General features: G+C 40.2%; 1 protein-coding gene across 1 annotated transcript in view; it reads right to left on the bottom strand.

Annotated features, from left to right (window-relative positions):
• stt3b (STT3 oligosaccharyltransferase complex catalytic subunit B) overlaps nucleotides 1–20,250 on the bottom strand; it is a 73,480-nt gene that overhangs the window by 40,243 nt on the left and 12,987 nt on the right. The window contains exon 2 of the mRNA XM_034891267.1: nucleotides 187–295. Within this exon, the coding sequence (XP_034747158.1) occupies nucleotides 187–295 (109 nt within the window). The remainder of the gene's footprint in view (nucleotides 1–186; nucleotides 296–20,250) is intronic.

Genomic DNA, 20,250 nt, shown 5'->3' with positions numbered 1-20,250 from the left:
CCCCCCCCACCCAACCCCCCCATTTTCAGACTCGCGAACAACCATTCACCGTCTCATCTCAATCATTTCTTTAATAAATCTGTATTCCCCTGAAGACACCCAAGAATAGCTGAAAAATGAAACCAAATGATGAGAAAGAAATTAAAAACGTGGAGGATGACTGCATCAATTTGAAGAGAAACTTACTGTGCCACCAACGATCCTGCCCAAAGGGTACCAGGCCCTCTCATCAAACCAGTTGAGGAACTCGTAGAATCCATTTGTGGTGAGATGGTGTGTTGATCTGTAATTGAACCTGAAGCAACAGAAGAAAAAGAGAAGAGAGCTGGCTGAGAATAAAGCAACATTATAACCACACACAGAAAAGAAACATCCTTTTTCATTTATAGACCATATTTTGCCAAAATGTTGTAGCTAGTGACATCCCAGAAAACACTTAACTCCAGAAAAGAAAAAGTTATTTAATTTTCAGATTTTCTGAAGGCCGTCTGAATGGGTAAGCGTCAGAGTCTTTGCCTTGTTAAAATAGGGAAGATAAAGCATCCATTCACTATGTTTGCCATTGTGCTGATGCCAACATCTCTCAGGTCAGCCCTCGGTTAAAAAAAAAAGATGAAGGGAGCTCACACATACTGTGGCATTTTCAGAACAAAGCCTACTTATTTCACAGATAATTCAAACTGCAACCACTGGCATGCGTTGAGGTGACAAAGGCGTAAAATGGGTCTGGTGTTGGAACAGAGAAATCTGGGGGATAAAAAAAACAAAACAAGCAAGCAAAAACCCCTGAGAACAAATATATGGAATCTCACAGCAAACGGGCCTTGATTTACACTGTAGCTGTGATAAGCAGAGGGGGTTGGAACACTCTCAAGCAGCAGATCGAAAGAGCTGACACTGTTGAGAAGACTGCTGCCAAAGAGAACGAACAAGTGTTCCGAACATTTTCAGAGGCACCTTCTTCGCTGCACAGCTCATTAATGTGGGCTGCTTCATGGTGTGTTCAGAGGCCCACGTACTGTACCTTCATGCATAGACTCTATAGAAAGGCAGAGCAGTTTTCTAAAAGAAAATTCTCTGTTCTGGCAGAGTAGAGATGTGTACCAGAGGACATTAAATCACCTGACACAACTGATCACCTCTTTTACACACTAGAGAGGTTTCTTTGATTCACACTACATAGAGTCTAACAACATTGTCCCCCAAACGGACAAGGTAGGGTTACAGCAAGGAGCTGAAAATAATAAAAACAAACAAACAATGCAAAGCCATGTTGATTGCGATTCACTTTTAACAATCTTAAATTTTGTTTGTCTGAGAATGCTTTGAAGGGGCACGCCTCCCGACAACGCTACAAGCAGCAAAACTAGGAACAAGCAATCGGACCGTTCCGATCAGGCACGCGCTATGATTGGGCACTGCACTAGTAGGGATCTGAATCAAAGTGCAAGCTTAAAGTGTAATACCTTATTAAGTTCTGAAAACTGTAACTACACAATTGTGACCGCCTTACCGGCATTGCCGTGGCTCACTGTGAGAACAAGCTGCAGAGGCAACGGAGTCTCGCTCCTTCAGCACTGCAGCTCGCAAGTGGTTCTCGTCACACCTCCAACATCTACAGTTGTGTTCAAAAGAATAGCAGTCCAACATCACTAACCTCATAAATCATATTTTTTAGTGTAAGTGATATTTCTACATGGCAAATAATTTACTAGTAAGTGTTGTAGAATCGTAGAAAACCAACAGACCCAACAGTCATGAAATCCTGCTCATTCTATGTAACTGAATCTGTGCTTGAAAGTGAGGTGATCGATTCTGTGAAGAAACGGGTATCAATTATGGGGCCATAATTGACACACCATATTGAAGGAAGGAAGGGACCAAATGTTGTGCATGCTGGTTATAGTGCATTTCACACTGAAATACTCATCAATATGGGTCGTTCCAGACATTGCTCTGAGGAGCAGCGGACTTTGATTAAAAAGTTGATTGGAGAGGGGAAAACATAGCAGAAAATTATAGGCTTATTAGTGACATCATTACAAAATAATATGCATAAAGCTTAGTAGATGTGTCAGCAAGGTTAGATGGAGAGTAATCCCAGGGCCAGGCCAGCTCAGCAGCGTCTGTCATGCACCTTGCCACTTCTCCCCTTTCTACCTGCCTGCGCACTGTGTGCAGTTCTGACACACATTAGGAGAGGACATGGACTGCTCCTCATGAAACCGATTCAGAGAGGGGTGACTGTTTTGGCGGCCACAAGAGAGAAATACCTTGCTGGACAATACTGTCGACTATACAGAAAGTCGCCGTCTTTTGTACAGAAAGTCGCCAGATTTGTTGCTAGTTGCTTTTATAAAGAAAAAATCTAAATCTAAGTTGGCAGCACTGTTTTCATGGAAACAGACGCTGTGTACACGGAGGGGAGGGGCTGAGTGTGTCGTGTGACAGAGAGAATGAGGAGATCAGGGAAAGGATATTCAACGAATGTGTGCTTTAAATAGCGTTAAAAAAACAAAGAAACGCAATGTGTGGCAGCCGGTGTTGATTGTGGCGCACAGCCACAAATTAGTCTGTGTGTGAGAAACACGGAGCACAAGTAACACAGGCTATCAACAACCCCAAATCAAATCAACAGCATTTCCTCACTTCTATCTACTCCAATGAGTGAGAGTCAGTAGGCACTTACATTTACTTATACATCTGTTTTTGTATTGAGTGTGTGTGTTTTGTTTAGTGAGAGTGTGTTTTTTTTTAGTGTGTGTGTGTATGTTTGTGTGTAGTGAGAGAGAGTGTGTGTGTGTGTGTCAAGGAGAGGTAGCAGCAGAGTTGTCACAACGCTGCCGCTTATGCTCATGATCAGGAGAATGCATTTAAAATTGCTGGCATGAGATGTAGCTCATTAATCATCATAAAAAGGTGCCTGGTTTTCCAACGCCTTCACATTGCACCTGAAGTCAAAGCTCTCCTCCCGCATGCACAGCCTCCATCTTTGCTTCCGGAAAGAGCATGCCGTGACCAGACATTAATTTCAAAACCCAATGCTGAGAACTGTTCTCTTGTGGTAATCTTGAGCATGATGCTTCCTTTCTAAAACACCCACAAAAAATTCCTTTCATGTTGAAAAGGAGGAGGGAGCAAATCTGCCAGAGTTGGTCCATGTGAGAGAGGGGGGAGGGTCCGTGAGTGATTAGTCAACTGCGTGGTTAATGTCATCTTCACTCGTGTGCCTCGGATTCGTAGCGTCAAACTCATCGTCCAAACACGCTGTTGCATCGTAAAAAGCGCTGTTGTTACCATGTTCTCATGAAAATCATGGTGTTGCAATCCGTAATACATTTACGAGTGATGAGCCGCGGCCAAATTTCATCCATTTTGTTATCTAAAGACATTGGCGAGGAAAATGCTGCATGGGTTTTACTTAATTGCCCACGAATTCACCGATTTATTTGCATTTTTAAAATAAAAGCTAATTTCAGCCCACACCCACACACCCACACACACACACACACACACGTCACTGTGGTGAGAGAGGTAGATGGCATAGACCGAAGACTCCTCGCCTCTTTGGGATTTAAAAAAATAATAAAGAAAATCATAAAATCAGACCTGCAGGCGTTCCTGTGTGTCATCCCATCTCTTTCTCTCCCCCTTCCCTGTCTATCCACTGTCACTATCGGATAAAGAAATATAGATGGTGGTTCAACTATCAGTTTTTGTTGTTTTTTTACACTCTGAGTCTATTTACGTAAATAGTGAAAATTACCATAATATTACAAAGTGCAAAGCTGCAGAGGCGGCCAGGTGTATACGTTTAACCACACTGGGACTTTGAATGTGGGTGGAACTGGTCAGCTACGTTTTTGTCATTGTTCTGCAACTGTCAAATTAGTGAGGCAGAAATAAAAATAAAAAAAACATTTCTCAAAGACAACTTTGCACGCTGCCAAGCCATCCGCACAACCCATTCTCCAACAATCTCACGGAAAGCAGAGCGCTTTACACCTGCCATGTCACTTTGATCGGGCGGATGAAGTAGCTCTGACAGGCACGTTAGCAATTTAATGCAAAGCCACCAATTTGGTCTCAGGCAACAGAGCACTTGATGACCAGTGATGCCACTGCAGTAGCTCCAACAACCAGCGCGTGAACAACACACCTCTGACACCGTAAAAAACATTTGATTCATAGCTACGAAAATGAGGGGGCTAAAATGGCCCCTATGTCAACCCCTCAGATATCTTTAAGCAAAGATGAAAATTGGGAGTGGCATATTGTTCATTTTATATCACTCGGGGAACCCTGCAGGCATAATTCATTTGAATCAAGGTCAGTTTCACTGATTACCAGTTTCCTGTTGAGACAGGGCATCATCGTCAGCAGGACTAAGTGGGCTCCATTGCTGTTTACAAGGCAGTAATGCCTCATTCAGTATTGACTACATAATCAGATGCATCATTGCCTTTTCCCTACTGGTTCAAAATATGGTGAACGTCTACAGACTTTTGGTTTCAGGGGTGTAATCACCACCTTGTCTAATTGGCCACCTCTGTCAAACTCCGAATGAATAACACGTAAATGAGAGCCTGCTTGGGGACCCAGAAGGCAAGTGAGCACAGTATTCACACAACAAGGCACCCATCAGATATCCAGGTTTGAGCATTGCCAAGGTGTTTTGTATTTTAGAGGCAGCAGTCTTGAAATACTATAGTGAAAGAAGCAGAGCATGTGATACATTATCAAAAGGGTAAATCATGAAAGAAGTGGTCCTTGATAGATGAAGTTGGGGGATATTAGAATGCAATCACAAGTCAAACGTATAATAGATAATATTACAATATCAGACACAATTAAGGATCTGAATAAATTAAGTATTAATATGAACAAAAAAATCTAAAGTGAATTTCTCTAGCATTTTCTGTAGTTCATACAAGTTCAGATTTAAAAGTAAGTAAGACAGCGATAGAAATCAAATTACAACTGAGCTTTAACCTGTGGTCACCAGTTGTGAGGCAGTTGAGTGAAGAGATGGAGTCAAGATCCAGTTTATGGACACTTCAGCAGGACAGATCCTCACTGGGACAACGTTTAAACCTGCATCATCCAGTTAAAGTCTTATGATCCACTAGATCTACCTGCAACCCCAACTGTAAATGTGATACTCTGATTAGGCTCCTAGAGATGGCCCTCACTTACTGTTTTACAACAACTCTAATAGGATTACTATCTGCACCCTATAGAATTTTACCTTTTAATAGTCCCACAATAGGATTTTCTGGCTGGGTTACCCGAGAATTGCATGACAAGTTAGTTTTCAGACACACTGTGCACTTTCACAACCTGTCCCAAAACTAATACCTCTATGCTGATGGAAGGGTCACACTATCCGGCTCACTGGACAGCTGCCAGATGGCTTTAATAATGCTGAGTGTCCGGCATGCCTGCCATCCTTTGAAAACATGAGGCATACTCGCATATCATCTAGCTGCTGTATCACTTCAATCGAAGATAAGTAGGTGTGTGTTGCAAGCGTGTGCGTGCGTGCATCTTCCTGCTAGTTAAACGACCCGGTATGGTAATGCATTTTGTGAATATGTGCTGGCGATATTGTGCCCGTACAAGATCCAAGACACTGCTTGGTAAATGTGAAATTAAATATTGGCTGTAATTACTAGCCTGACAGCTTATGCAGTAGGTTCAATGAGGCAATGTCTCAGTTGATATGGGGTGGTTGATAAAAACCAGAGCAGCAGAAACACATGAACAGCATCAACCACAGATAAATACCAACATGCAGCTAATTATTCTGCCAGATCAACCATTAACAAAAATCCTAAAAAGACAAAAATACAATTTTTCTGTGTGAACACTTGCTGCCACTTTAGGAAGCATTCTTTCAATTGAATCTTGAGTGCAGAGCTCATCTTGTGAGATCGATTGAAGAGGTCCATGAAGAGCCATTTCATTCTAACGCTATTGGAAACCGACGCACCCAAAACATAGCAAATATAAAACACTCATGCATGCTTGAAACATAGCGGTAAAAACGTTCTAATTTTCTTCCAGAGACAACTTTTTTTTAAAGCCCAGTGACAAAGCCCAAAGGCTAAACGTGTTGTTGTAGAGGCAAAGACTACAGTGCATACAGAAACTGGGCATTCAAATTTGTTCAACATTGGAATTTCAATTAAATTACTGGACTGATTAAACATGTATTTGGACCAGTTGGCAATTGTAACACAAGCAGATGGTTTCTGTTTTTGTGCCTTGGTGGGGTGTAAGATCATCATGTCAGTATGCCAAGAGCCAAACTACTGCATATCGGTAATAATGAATGAAAATAGAAAAATCATATTACATCTTGAGGTAAAGAGACATAATGGCATACCAATTGACTTGCAGAGGGGAATAATTTCAATACACATTATTGTGCCCCAGCTTTAACTGGTAATACCCATTAGACACAGAACAGCTATAAACTAGCAGTGTTTATTTGCTCCAGCACCACATTTTGACAGTCAAGATAAAGATTCCCACATAAAACTGTTTGGGTTGTAAAAAAGAGGAAAAAAGGCTGTTAGGAGCAAAGTTATGATTTCCTGAAATGGGGACCAGCCAGACAAAGACTTGTCTTTGCCTAGGCACTATTCTTTGAATATGTCTGTTGTTTATCTCACTCTATTAGCATATGCGCAAAGAAGCTTGAAGATGAAATGTGTAACATGCTGCTTTGGATGTCAAATACTCAGTTATTTGAAGGTAATTAGCTAATGAGCTCTACATTTTTCTGATCTCATTTTTAAAAGCAGAGTTACTGCTATTGGCAATACTAATTATCTTTTCACAAACAAAGGCTCTTATTCACACCTGTGTGAAAACAGGTTGGCAATATCTATCAAAATGGACACAGCCTTGTGGGCCTAACGGAACACTCAATCTTAGAATAAGGCTCTTTTCTTAGCAAAGCTCGACAAGATGCTTACACAAGCTATAAGCAGACGAGGAGATGCACTGAATGAGAAATTATCCAAACGGGGCCGAGAATGCAAGCAGCATCATACATGCAGCAGTGTTAGCATCTCAAACACAAAATAAGTCCAAATCAAGAATGCAAAACATTGTCCAAGCACACATGGCCGGACAGGAATGGTAAAATTGCTTGCTATTTTTTGCACTATTATAAAATTAAATATTGGGTTGCCTTTAGCTGCTAACTTGTGATAGGCCAGGAGTGATGAGGTCTCTCTAGAGCACATTAGTTTTCAAAGTAAAAACTTCTAAGTAAAGCTTCTAATCATCTTTTATTATCTTTGATGTGTTACGTGCTAAAGGATTATTTAAAACAAAAAAAAAAACATGATAAAAAATGTGGGCCTATTTCAAACAATGGCAATGATAATGACCATACCAATAACTGTAATATTACTAATTGTTTGATCATTTACCATATGTTAACTTACACAATTACTACAATGAAGTGAGAATTTTGATTAAGAAAATAAACTGAATAAAATCCCCTTGGATAATTCACGCTATGTGAACCCATGGTTGTATGTCTACAGAACACAGCCATATATGGGCTGAAATATGTGCCACCACAAACTGAATTTGAATGGTTAATATTCCAATTGCTAAACTAGAATAATTGTATTGAAAAAAACAGATGATTTCAATCTATATATATATCTATATATATCTATATATATATCTATATATATCTATATATATATATATATATATATATATATATATACGATCTAACGATCTTTTGTTATGCTAATGGTCAAAACAAAACGTTTCTACAAAATAGCTAAAATGTTAACAACTGTTACACAAAAGATCGTTGGATCGCAGATATATGTTCGATTGGCATTACCGTATTTGGCCAAGACAAATCCATGGGGGCAATCTTTTTTTTTTTTTTTTTTTGCTCTTCCTTCATCCTTCACCTCCCCGGATGTCTGTCACACTAACTTGACATGCCGTTTTTAGAACTCAATGTGAAAATAAATATAGTTTAATTTTAGTGGACTTCAGTTCCCAAAAAAAAATTCAACCTCAAATTATACTATTCAGATTTTTAATGCAATGAGTCACATAAAAAAAATACAATTTTAAATTATGGGATTCAATTACAGTTTTGCAACGGAGTTATTAAAGTTTAGCAATTCAAATATAAAGGATTCAAATTCAGTTTCTGGCGGCTTATTCTGTATTTCAGCCCATAGCCATACCCTGTTCCAATAAAAAAGAACCAAACGGAGAAAAGTGTAGATACTGACTAGGCAAGTTCCCCTGGAAACTGCACTACTCTATAGTAGCAGCATATAGTAGGCATATTTGTTAGGTAGCAAATGAGAAAACTTTCAAAACAAATGTGTACAACTTGTAAGAGAAAGTGGAGAGTAGCATTTCATCTTCTTGCATGAGGTGGAGGCCTGCAGCTGCCTGAGGGGGGCACAGGGCAGTGGAGGTCTATTAAGAAATGTCAAGGTACACAACCGTTTTAAATTCCACAGCCTCTTGCCTTTTAAACTAAACCACTACAAACCGATTAGTCATCTGAACAAAGCAGTTGCTAAGCTTAATCTGACTGCTCTCCATGATAGGATCATGCAGAAGAATGTGCCCAGTCAACTGAGTCCAATGAGATCAACTGAGATGGTCCTGCAACCAGAACATCTCTTCCCCATGTATTGGATTAACATCTTTGGATTTGGATAAATAGCCTTGTTGAACTGTGTGGTGTGGGAACACCTTTTCCTGAGGTAACACACCACACTGTCTCTACTTGCTGTGGAAAACATCTGAACATGTATGAACAACATAACAGTGAAGACACAAAAGTAATAGACAACAGCAGACTGTAGGATGGATGAATAGTGTTGCGTTAGTAATGCAACGGGAGACGTGAATTCAGATTAGAAATAAACAACTGCAGCCCGTGGGATACTTGTGCTAGTCAGTCTATGTATGTGTTTCCCCCCCCAATGTACAGTAAACAAAAAAATAAAACTTTTTGGATGCCTACATTTTTTTTGTCTCTCCAATACATGTAAATGGTGGGGGGGGGGGGGGACATAAAAAGGATACCACAAACTCACTACTGAGAATTTGCCACTGCCTTTCTTTCTCTACAAAAATTCAACATGACAGGCACTGGAGTTTCACTACGGGGGATTTCATTCATTGTACCGGGAGAAAAGTATTTTTTGGCCAAGTAGAATGAAATAGAGGAAAAACAATAGGGTTTTAGTTAAAAAGATGGAAAAAAGGCAACCTAAAAAATAGGCTGTAATAATAAAAGGGAACAAACTGGAGACCAGCCATAATAGGCAGGGGTCGAGATTATCAATTTACAAAACTGTAGGCTGATGAGCAGGGAATCCATCGATGACAAAACCATTAGGCAACTGTTCTTTGTGGTCAATAATGCTATACAGAGGTGGCCATGTGGCAAACAATCAACCAACTGCAGTTAGGTTAGTAGTGACTGGTAATAACAGAAGACCGTAAGAAATCCGAACTCCAACAAGTATAGTTTAACACCACAGCAATTACTGTGCAGAATGCATTCTCAGGTAAGATGATGGTGTCCGTGGAACAAGATGAAGCGGCCTCCCTTACACCCACATTAAGTTGTTAGTGTACAGAACGTAAAGTGAAAGCTGCCTAAAAGAGGTTTGACTGATGTTATCTTGATCATTCTTATACCAACTTTGTTCTTTTTTGGTTATGAACCAAATTACGTCAGTACTACTGAGGGCCAATTCACTTTAAATTGAACAGTACCAAATTTCAGTAGCTGAGAGCACAAGCTTATCTGTCCTCTCTGCATGTTGACAGAGACTCAAACTACGTCGGCTCTGCAGTTTTGTTGAAGTCACGGCAATGCTGATAAAGTGGTTTCAAGTATGGTTAGGGTTTTTCAAAACTTCACGCAGACATCATTTACTGTGATATGATATTAATGGCGAGCCAAAAGCAGTCGCGGTGCTGTTGATGTTACACTTTCTGTGACACATTTAGGCACAACAGTGGTTTAAATGCCCTGGGGACTGACTGACAGGCTGAAGTTGTAAGGAAAAGCAACTTTATTTCTACAGCACCTTTCAGAGCAATTAAAAAATGCCATGATGAAAATAAAACCAGCTAAAAAAAGAATATACAAGAATAAAAGTTAGAGTGCGTAAGAAATGAATAATTATTCAATTTAATATGTTGTAGGGACGGGTTTGGAAGGAGAGAGGGAATGGTTTTATTTTTGTTTAATGTCTGTGTAAAATATTAGAAATAATTAGGTTGGAATTATTTTTACAACCTAAATCATTTTTTGTAACTGCAGAGGGAAAGTACCTCAACAGTACCGGGAACCGAATTTCAGGTAGCAATTCCGATAAAAATGTGAAAAGGTACCCAACCCTAATCATACATTTCATATTTCACTGAATGACAGCAGAAATGCAGCTGAGGTCAAACAAACTAGTCTTCTATTAAAACATTAAACTCCTCTTAACGTGGCCTGTAACACTTTCTATTCCCCACAAAGCTTAGCTTCCCCTTTCCCAAGAATGTCCCTGGCTGAACCTAGATGGGGCATGACATTTGGACAATGCAGAGGGTCTATAGGCAAAGCTTTCACACATGAAACTGATGGTCAAGAGTAAATAAACTTAACTACAGCAAAGAATTCTCCTGCTAATGATGACTATGATGCATGTGGGTCATCATCGTATCTCCGTAAAAGACAAGACTCAGCAGAAGGATGCTTTTGACTGTACTATTTGCAAAGACCAACTGAAATATATCACTCAGCTAACACATTCAGTACTTCTCAACTCCAAAAACACAAAATGTCAGCTGTTTACTAAATGACGCAGCCTTACCGATGAGTTGTTGTAATTCATTTGCAGCCTATCTCATCACAAGGCTCAGATTACTGGGGTAAATCCATGATCTTGAGCCAAAATACTACAGTTAAGTCATGTACCCATCTATCCGTCCACATTTGACTTCTCCAAAGAAAAGCCAAAGAACAATCAGTTTCTGCACACTACATGGGCACCAGATGGGAAATTAAAAGTAGCACTGGAGATTAAGAGAATACACAGAGATGAGTGTCACTAACTGCAACGGGGACACAGTGGGTGCAACAATATTATGAGATCAATGTAATAAAGATTGCACCACATATAATGGCAATGTAAAGAAAATAGACCTGAAGGACATGCACTGTAAATGCCATTAACCCCATGATATTTCAGTCTAAAAAGGACTGATAGTGAAAGAAATAAAAAGCTGTTAAGCCACAGTCATTTACTTTACTAATTCAATAACAGATGCCTTCAAATGACCACACACACACACACACACAACGCTGTAAGACTAAACAGTGTCCTACTAAAGTCACTTACTTTTTAGTTGCCTATTTTTTTAGAAACCTTTTAGTGCAGTAGTGTTTGGCAGTAATACGATAGTTTTAGAAGTGTGACCCACATGGTTTCCTATATTGCATAAACGGAGGTTAAAGAAATTCAGATGAAATAGATAAAACTAGGCAGTGCTGATCAAATATAGACTAAGATTCTGTTAGCTATTTCATGGCCTGAAATGGGTGCATTCTCATATGCACTAAGAGCTGTCCACGTGTTATCGGATCTCTCAGATTTTAATACCAGTTGGAGATGAGGTTTCTGTTCTCTTAAAACACATTCTGCAAGCCAGTCCTTCTGGTCACACACTCTCCTCCCTAAACCCTTTGTTAAATGCTGCAGAGCAGGGTGGGAAATTAGCACATTGATGGTGATGGTGCATTGTGGCGAAGGGAAAACGAGGGAATGGTTAGCCTACTAGTTGGGCGATGTCCGCTAAATTGGCAGTTTATCACACATTTAAATGCCCTCTGTAAATAGACAGTATGCCATGCTGCTGCTGGTAGGGGCAGTAAATTACAACTTGAACTACTTTCACAGTATCCACAAAGTTAGTCCAATTAGGGGATAAAGGAAAGTGTGATAGCGTTCGGCTGCCGTGTCCAAGCCGAGGGGCAGAGCATGACCTTACCGCATGCCGATACGTTACTAGGCCTGGTAGCGCAAGCTTAAAATTAAATTTGTATTAAATTAACAGGGAGAGACAGAGAGACTATCGCTACACATAGGTAGGACGTGTGGGGGGGGCGGGCGGAGTAGCTTCTACGTAAGCGCAAAGCATGACGCAAGTGTGTTTGCTAGTTTAAAACCAACACAGTTGCTAATTTCCCTTGCACTACGATTAGTGTGTGTCTGACAGAGCGGGGTGTGTGGCATCACGATGGTGGCTCTCCAACGTTATGCCATCAACCATCACAATGGACAATGATAGGACATCGTTCATTGGCACAAACCTATAGCCTACCTTACTTATGCACCATACTTACTAGTCTTCAGAAAATGAAAACATTTGTTCGTTAGAGGAACAACTAACCTTAAATTAGAGGCAATGAAAGATCACGAGTCATCCAAGTCTCAAATCAAGTGCACTGCCATACAAAGATGGGACCCCAGGAGCAGAGTGTGGCAATAAAGGCTTCTTTTTTTTTTTCACATCACTTTTTATTAGCTTATATTAATAAAATATGTATTCATAATACAAAATAATGTACTTAAGCATGTCAAAATATGCTAGTGCACTCTTATGAACTTGAATCCTGGAAAAAGTGGCTGGTAAAAAAATACAAGTGGCTGGCACCAGCCAAATATTTCCCACCCTGCGGCAGAGACAATATGCTAAGCTACACACAGAGCTGAATTTAGATACGTGTTAAGTGTCTTTGAAACAAGAGTGATTCAAAAACAACTGAAGATTTGAGTACATTTAAGAGGTGGGTGTGGGGGGGTGGGCTCTGTCCCAAAAGCACAGTCACTGAATTTCCAACTGCGGTGTGTGAATCAAAGGAAATGGATGAAAGGCATGAAAATTACACATTTAGCCACAGAGTCCACCGGGGTAGAGGCTTCTCTTTCATCAAAACTCATTGTTACCATCGACCAAAAATAGGGAAGGCACTGGGAGAGCCAGGTAGAAACAGCAGGCAGCAGTGAATCCCAGAGATGAAGAGTAATTACTGGCACATAAAAAGCAATTCGGTCATAACGCGTGGCTATTCAATCAATATCACAAACAGGACAAACTGCAGCAATAATTACAGGCCTAATCATTACAGGTTGAGATCTTTATTGATGGTATACACAGAACCTGTGGCTGAATTGATTTGGTAAAAGAAAGCATAGGTTTACTCTAAAGATTATATTGACAAGGTGTAACATGGAAGGCAATTAACATACTGTACATCTACAATTTCTGATGTTAGCTCTTGAAATGTCCTTGCTATGTAGGCCTATGTGAAGGAAAACACCTCAAAGTATCTTATGCTTAGAAAGACCAATACATTTTAAAGCCACAGACAAATATATCCTAAATCCCCCCCCCACTGTGAGGCTCTAGGCTGAACATCCCTGCAGTCGGGGTAAACTGAGGGCAGCTGCCCACTGCTACCTACAGATTAAAAATCACCTTCCCTTCATCCAAACCATCCCCCTACAGGAAAGTGGATACGGGGGGAAAAAAAGCTCTCACAATAATATCCAAAAATGAAACCATAAAATTGGATGTTCAAAACACAGCTGTGGACAATTATGCAGACTACATAGAAATGATACTCCTGGACTAGAAGTTGCAAGTGATCTGCCTTTGAGTATAATGGTTTTGCTATGAGCTGTACAATCACTAAGAGACAGTGGAGAATGCGAGCAAGACAGTTACGCCTCATTGGCTTAAACATCAGCGCAAGGAGCTCAATAACACTACAGTCAAAAAGATACTGAGCACTTTACACTACCTCTCTCCGCAAAATCGACAATCAGTTATACAGAGCACCTACATCATAACAAGTTATAGCTGCCCCAAAGCTGCCATATCTGTATGAAAGGGCTTGCAACAGTGGATCTGAAATCCTGAGGGGTCAAAATGTACTGCCAGGGCTGAGTAATTATACTGTCTTCTTTACCACTGTGGTCCCTTCATCATTATTTCCTAACACATGGCTGCCTCTGCTGTTTCCTATTCTATAGCTATGACATAATGGAAGAGAAGAGAAGGGAGTGCTTCTCTTCTGCCCTTCTTTTTCTCTCTTGTCCTACAGTGGTGACAAAGCAATGTTTCCCTCCTCCACAGGGGAGTCTTTCAGGAGGTATATACTCCCAAAGTTTACAGCCTCTAATGCACAGAGAGCACCGACACATTAAGTCTGTATTTTCCTACAGCTAGCTAACTAACTAGCATAGGTTGCCTGGGGTATGAGCTTTCTTACTTGCATGAAAATGAAGAGAACGTGTTACCAACAGCAAGTTGCTGGTTAATTCAGATTTAACTGTCAAGGGAAAGATACTCTGCTCTTTGAAAAGCAAAACAAAGTCAGCCCTCTTGAGACTTGAAGGCACCTTACCAAAAGCAGGGCCTAGCGTTGTACCGCTGTAAAATCAACAGGTGAGTTCTTTAGACACAATGGAGTCTTCACAGACACAACTATGGCTGTGAAGATTTTGCATGCCATTGTTAGGTGTCTGCATCGATGTCAAACCTGTTTTTTTAGCCAAGATAAGCATTCCTATATTCAACCACTTTTCCATAAGCAATAGCCACAAGTCCTCTAACATGACTATTACAGTGACGAGAAAGCATCTTACGACAAACACAAAGGAGACGTATCTATGTACAAATATTGGCTTTCTAGTCACAATGCCGTAGTCTCTTGCATCCTCTCATTGAACTAGCAACCAAACTCCCAAAGCAAAAAAAACACACCCCCTAAGATCTTTAGGCAAGACGGATATCTTTGTAATCTGTAGCAATTTGATTAGCTTCAAGACTTACCTGTAAATGTAAAGCTCTTATTTTAGACACGGAATGTCTCAATTTTCTTCAATTAAACTGCTAACAAACACTGACACTGTATGTATGCATGCATTGCATGTATGTATGCGTTTGAAGAAACAGGTGTTCAGATGAAATCATTCTGCTAATAGACTGCACAAACCCGCTCCGCATACTGAGCCATTTGCCCACATTAACTTCAGGTTACATTTTATTTAACCCGATTGAACTAGTGTGAAAGAGTACATTGATCATGCTCACAAAAGATGCAGTCAAACAACTCTAGTAATTTTTGTGAGTGACTCAGTGTAAATGACAATTTATGGAACTGAAAGCATTTTACTCAGTTACTTGGATGGACTGACAGACCGTTAAGGCACTGTTATGCATTTTAAGCACAAATCGCATAGTACTATATGTATGTAGAAGCAATATGAATTGTTAATATACACCAATGTAGACAACAAATACAAGACTGCAGCAAAGACCCATTGTCAGATCAGGTTTGCTCTGTCTTCTACAAAAAGGAGAGGAGCACAGAACACAGGCAACATGAGCGCAGTGCACGCAACCCAAGGAGCGTTTGTTTGATGTAGCAGCCCTTAATGATCCACACAATCTAATGAGCAGCCATGCTGAATACAGATATTACCACGGGGGGCTTCCCGACTTTGTAAAACACAGAAAAAGCTACTATATCATAACTGTGACTCTGCATGCATAATTGCACTGGAGGAAAAGGACACTGACTTGTTTGGTGGGGGGGAAAAATGCTGTGGTAATTCCAAGTCGAGGAAAGACAATGAGCCTTTTGTTAGTCCTCAAATTAAATGTCACTCCAGACATGGTAATGCTTCCAAGCTTTAGGGCTTCAGTGCCAGGGATGAAAGATTGCTTGTGGTTGAATGGAGAATACTATATGCGCTGCTCCTGAGTTAACACTATGTAATACAACTCAACATGTGGCCTGCTAAACAGCTGTGTGACCCATTTTATTCTCATGGCAACGGTGAGAAACCGGTTCCGGATCCACCTACAAGTCCCCCGGTGCTGTAATGTGAATCACTCATTCCACACTAAAAGAAAAAACAGTTGCTTAATCCAACTTTGAAACTTCAGCAATGATAAAAATCAAGCAGCACAAGAACTCACAGATAATGAATCTGTGTGAAATGTGCAGTGATAGCATCTTAGTAGAAAACGTGTCTCCGGGTAAAGACAATACATAAAAGGCAACAATGACCTCCATCCTGGATGAAAACTCCACATTGGATAGATTTGGAGTAGTGAATGAGAGCAAAAGCTTCCTCTCACTTGCTTGTCTGAGTAGCAAATCTCCAAATCCCAGCCAGAGGGGGAAACAGATCCAGTACCCTATTACAGGGAGCCTGAGAGATGGGACTGCGGTACATTTGCAGCCAAATTCAGCTTTTGTCTAGCGGGCACCATCAAACAGGGCCCAGCCTTCGCTGGGAGTGCCATTATGACAATATGCCAGCTCTATCTGCAGCAACAGCAGGTATGGGGTGTGTTAGATGAAGAAGAGGATGAAGGAGAAAGACAGATGACTCTCAGCCTGAATCTTCATTGTACTGCAGCCCAGAAATGCAGAAGGTGGAGTCGTCCCTCCGATTTCCCTCTTCGTGTGTATGATGCTGATGCAGACCGCAAGACTAATGTCACAAGCTGTACAGCCGGCACCTCTACAAGAGACATGCTTTGTGCCAGTTTTAGAGCACCCCCTATCAAGCCAAGGAGATAGACATCTTTGTTTAAAAACGAATGTATTATTATTATTATTATTATTATTGTTGGCTGAGTCCTGCAGCAGCACGCATTCGAATCCAACTTGTGCCCTGTGGCTGCGTGTCATTCCCCATATCATGTCTATCCACTGTCACCAAAGCCCTTTTTTTAAATTACTGTTATACATTGTACCCGGAGCAATAGTTCTGGAGATAAGGCTCATTTACTCTTAGTCTGAATGAAATGAACCTATTACCACCTCCGCTGGACTAGAGCCCCACTTGTCCCAGCCTGAATGAAATGTTAATCGGGCTGAACCAACTATTCCTAAAAATGCTCTCTGTGGAGTCCACTCATTTGAAGAACATGTGGCTATTACTAACTACTGCCCCAAACTATGAACTCACTGCAATGCACTCTTGTGCACCAGTGCCAAATTTAGCTGTTTGTATTACATCATCAAAAATCATGAACTATGCCTGAAGAAATTCTGTTAAACCCACTCAAACAAAAAGATGCACAGTTACTGTATTTTGCCTGCAGTGACATGACAGAGCTTACTATAAAGATTAAATACAGTTGGTGGGATGCATTAATGTTGTTATTTTTATTGTCAATTAATCTGAACAATTCATTGAGTTATCAAGACAATAAACAGCAGTCTACAAAAATGTCAAATAAATGTCCACTACAATGTCCTCGAGCTCAAGGATGACAATTCCCTTATTTGTCTGAAAAGCAATCCAATTGTATTATATTCTAATTATAGTGTATTGGTATTTTAGCTTTAAAAATAAATAACCAAATATGAAAATAGCTGACCTGTAGTTTTCCGCCTAATTTTAAGCCTACTAATCATGTCTAGATAAAATGAAAATACTTTAAAGCATCCACTAAAATAGCTAAAACCAAAATGCATTATTTCTCCCCAATACAAATTTTACATTCCAAAATGTAAAAGGTTTATAAAAAATTAAAAAATTAAACATTGCTATGTGCGGTTTTCAACACTAAATAGCCTAAAACCCCTAATAAAAGAGGAAAATAGATTAATTTCAGCTGGCAAATCCCACCGGAATTCAAATAAATTGTGTGCCAAATGGCAAAAGTGAGAGCATTATCAAAAATAAATCATATTTTTAGGGTTAGTATTTACCAAAAGATGGAGAAATACACTAAAACCTAAACTGCTTTTTATCGTTTAATTTATTTATTTTACACCCAGGTTTAATACAATTTAAATTATCAGTGATTGCAGGGGTTTATGTGCACGGGTTTATGTGACTTTTGAAGCAACTGGGATAACTGGTGACAGAGCTACCCTTGGCCTCTACAAGCTCGTCTTGCTTTGAAATGAAACTCGGGGTAGCTGGGAGGACCGTATGGGAGTTAGAGCGCAGTGGGAGAACAAGTCTTGCTTACAAGACTTGTTCTACAAGCGTGTCTCTTGTTACAAAGACACGCTCATGGGAAAGAGAACAAAAGAAATCAAGGAAACTAGTGGATAAGCAACTGACAATGAAAGAGAAAAGTACCTCTGTCACTTTGCCACTTGTATTGAAAAAGTATGTTTCAAGGTCAAGATAAGCAGTCATGGTAAATTAAATTCTAATTGTCGTGGTAATTGCCAAATTGCTGGAGCTATATTGAAAGGAAATGTTCAAGTCTGAGGTCACTTATCTCTCCGGAGTGAAATCATATGAGGTGCCTAATGATCTCTTCATATATTCCAATGAGGCTTTGGGAGCATTTTCAATGAAGAGGTGCCATCATCAGAGCTGGATTCTTTGGTGTTGGAATTATCCTCCTTGATCTCACCAACTAGGGTGCATGTTTCCCGCTTAAAAAGGAAACATTGAATCTCACAGGTCGAAATGAAAAACAGAGAGAAGGTGACACCGTCACGGGCCTACATTAACACGCAAAGGACCCGGGAGGAAAAGCAGAAAGGCAGTTCTAAGAAGGAAGTAGTAAGATTAACACCAACAAGAGCATACAAATCAAATACCACCATAAATGATAAACCCATTGAAGAGCTATAAACATCTACATGGAGATGAGAATTCAGTATATTCCAAAGCAGTAGCATCACTCGACTGTGTGGGGTTTAGTTAAAGGTCAACGCCACTCCAAGTAAAGGAATCTACAGCTATATTTTTTAAATAGGCACAGAGAAACTTCCAAGAAGCCTGAAGTTACTTTACAAGATAAAAGAAAGAACATCAAACCTAAAAAGAAACAACGCAGTGTTCCCGGAACATGGCTCCAAATAGAAGATAGAAAATAAACTTAAAGACAATTTTGAGTAAAATGAACTGCAAGAGCTTTTTACTACAGACCCCCATTCATTTTCCCTTTATAAGTGACAGTGGCTAGACAGGAAAGGGGGGAGAGAGACGGGGGGGTGAGTTGCAGCAATGGGCCACAGGTTGGATCTGAACACGAGCCACTGACTCAGCCTACATGGGGCGAACGCTCCTACTGGGTTAGCTTAAGGCCGCCCCCAGACTCCCATTTCTAGGTCTCTTTGGAAGTCAACCAAATTTGTGCGGTCCCCTGATCAAGAGTGGTTGAAATGGACAACCTGGGAAAGAGAGGATATTTCTTGTTGTGCTCAGATGCAAAGCTCAAATTATACTTTCTGCATCAGCATGGGCACATGACAAATTTTGTAAGTTTGCTCCCGTCTGTGCAGACCAACCACATGCAGCTCAAAATGTATGCCCATGCATGGAAATAAACATATGAACACATGTATTCAGACACCAAACACAACATGAACAAAACTGAGTGCATGTCTGCTATCCATGTGGGTTTACGAGTATATACCTACAAAAGACTAGCAATGGTACTGATTAACCGGTCAACTGACAATAGGAATATAGACCGATTAATACCATCAGTTAAAAAAACAATACTATCAAAACAAAAAAAGTAACTAAAAACATTTCTTTTTTTTACACGTCAAATCAAATCATGACATTTCCTGAATCGTGCACCCCCTAATGTCTACCATGAGTGTTTGGCACAAAATGTGACTGTAATATTTGTAGTATATGCGCACTGCTTTATTTAAATAAAAAAAGAGTCAGTTTGGACTGATGAGAAACTGGCAAAATGCAAACTATCATTGCCTAAACCAACTAATGTTGGTCAGAAAAAATTGATAAAACATTAGCACCCACGGCATCTCCCCCATAATTTCTCCTGGAGTTCTTCTGCGTTCGCTGACAGTTTTTCCCGGCATTATTTCCAGACAGGCGTCCACAGGCAGCTCTGCGTTGCCGGAGACGCTGCAGTCCATGTGTAGACCATGCGCTGCGCCTCACCACTAGCACCATGGCAATCTTAAATTACAAATCAAGCACTTTGACATGGCTACTTTTCAGGTTTATTGTTTTGTTAAATTATTATAGTGTGTTGACAAAGGACAATTTGTGATGGCCTGATTGTATCCGTCTTATATGTCAGCAAAAAAATGCATCATCAAGGCTGTATTATAGATGATGAAAGCCTTTTACCCTGGCAGTGCACCCATCCATATGATGCACATTGCACACATAACGTGGGTGATATGAATGTAAGATGATT

This window comes from Etheostoma cragini, chromosome 14, assembly GCF_013103735.1.
Source record: "Etheostoma cragini isolate CJK2018 chromosome 14, CSU_Ecrag_1.0, whole genome shotgun sequence".
Lineage (NCBI taxonomy): Eukaryota > Metazoa > Chordata > Actinopteri > Perciformes > Percidae > Etheostoma > Etheostoma cragini.
The sequence above is the reverse complement of the archived record's forward strand: the minus strand, read 5'-3'. Positions and strand labels throughout refer to the sequence as shown.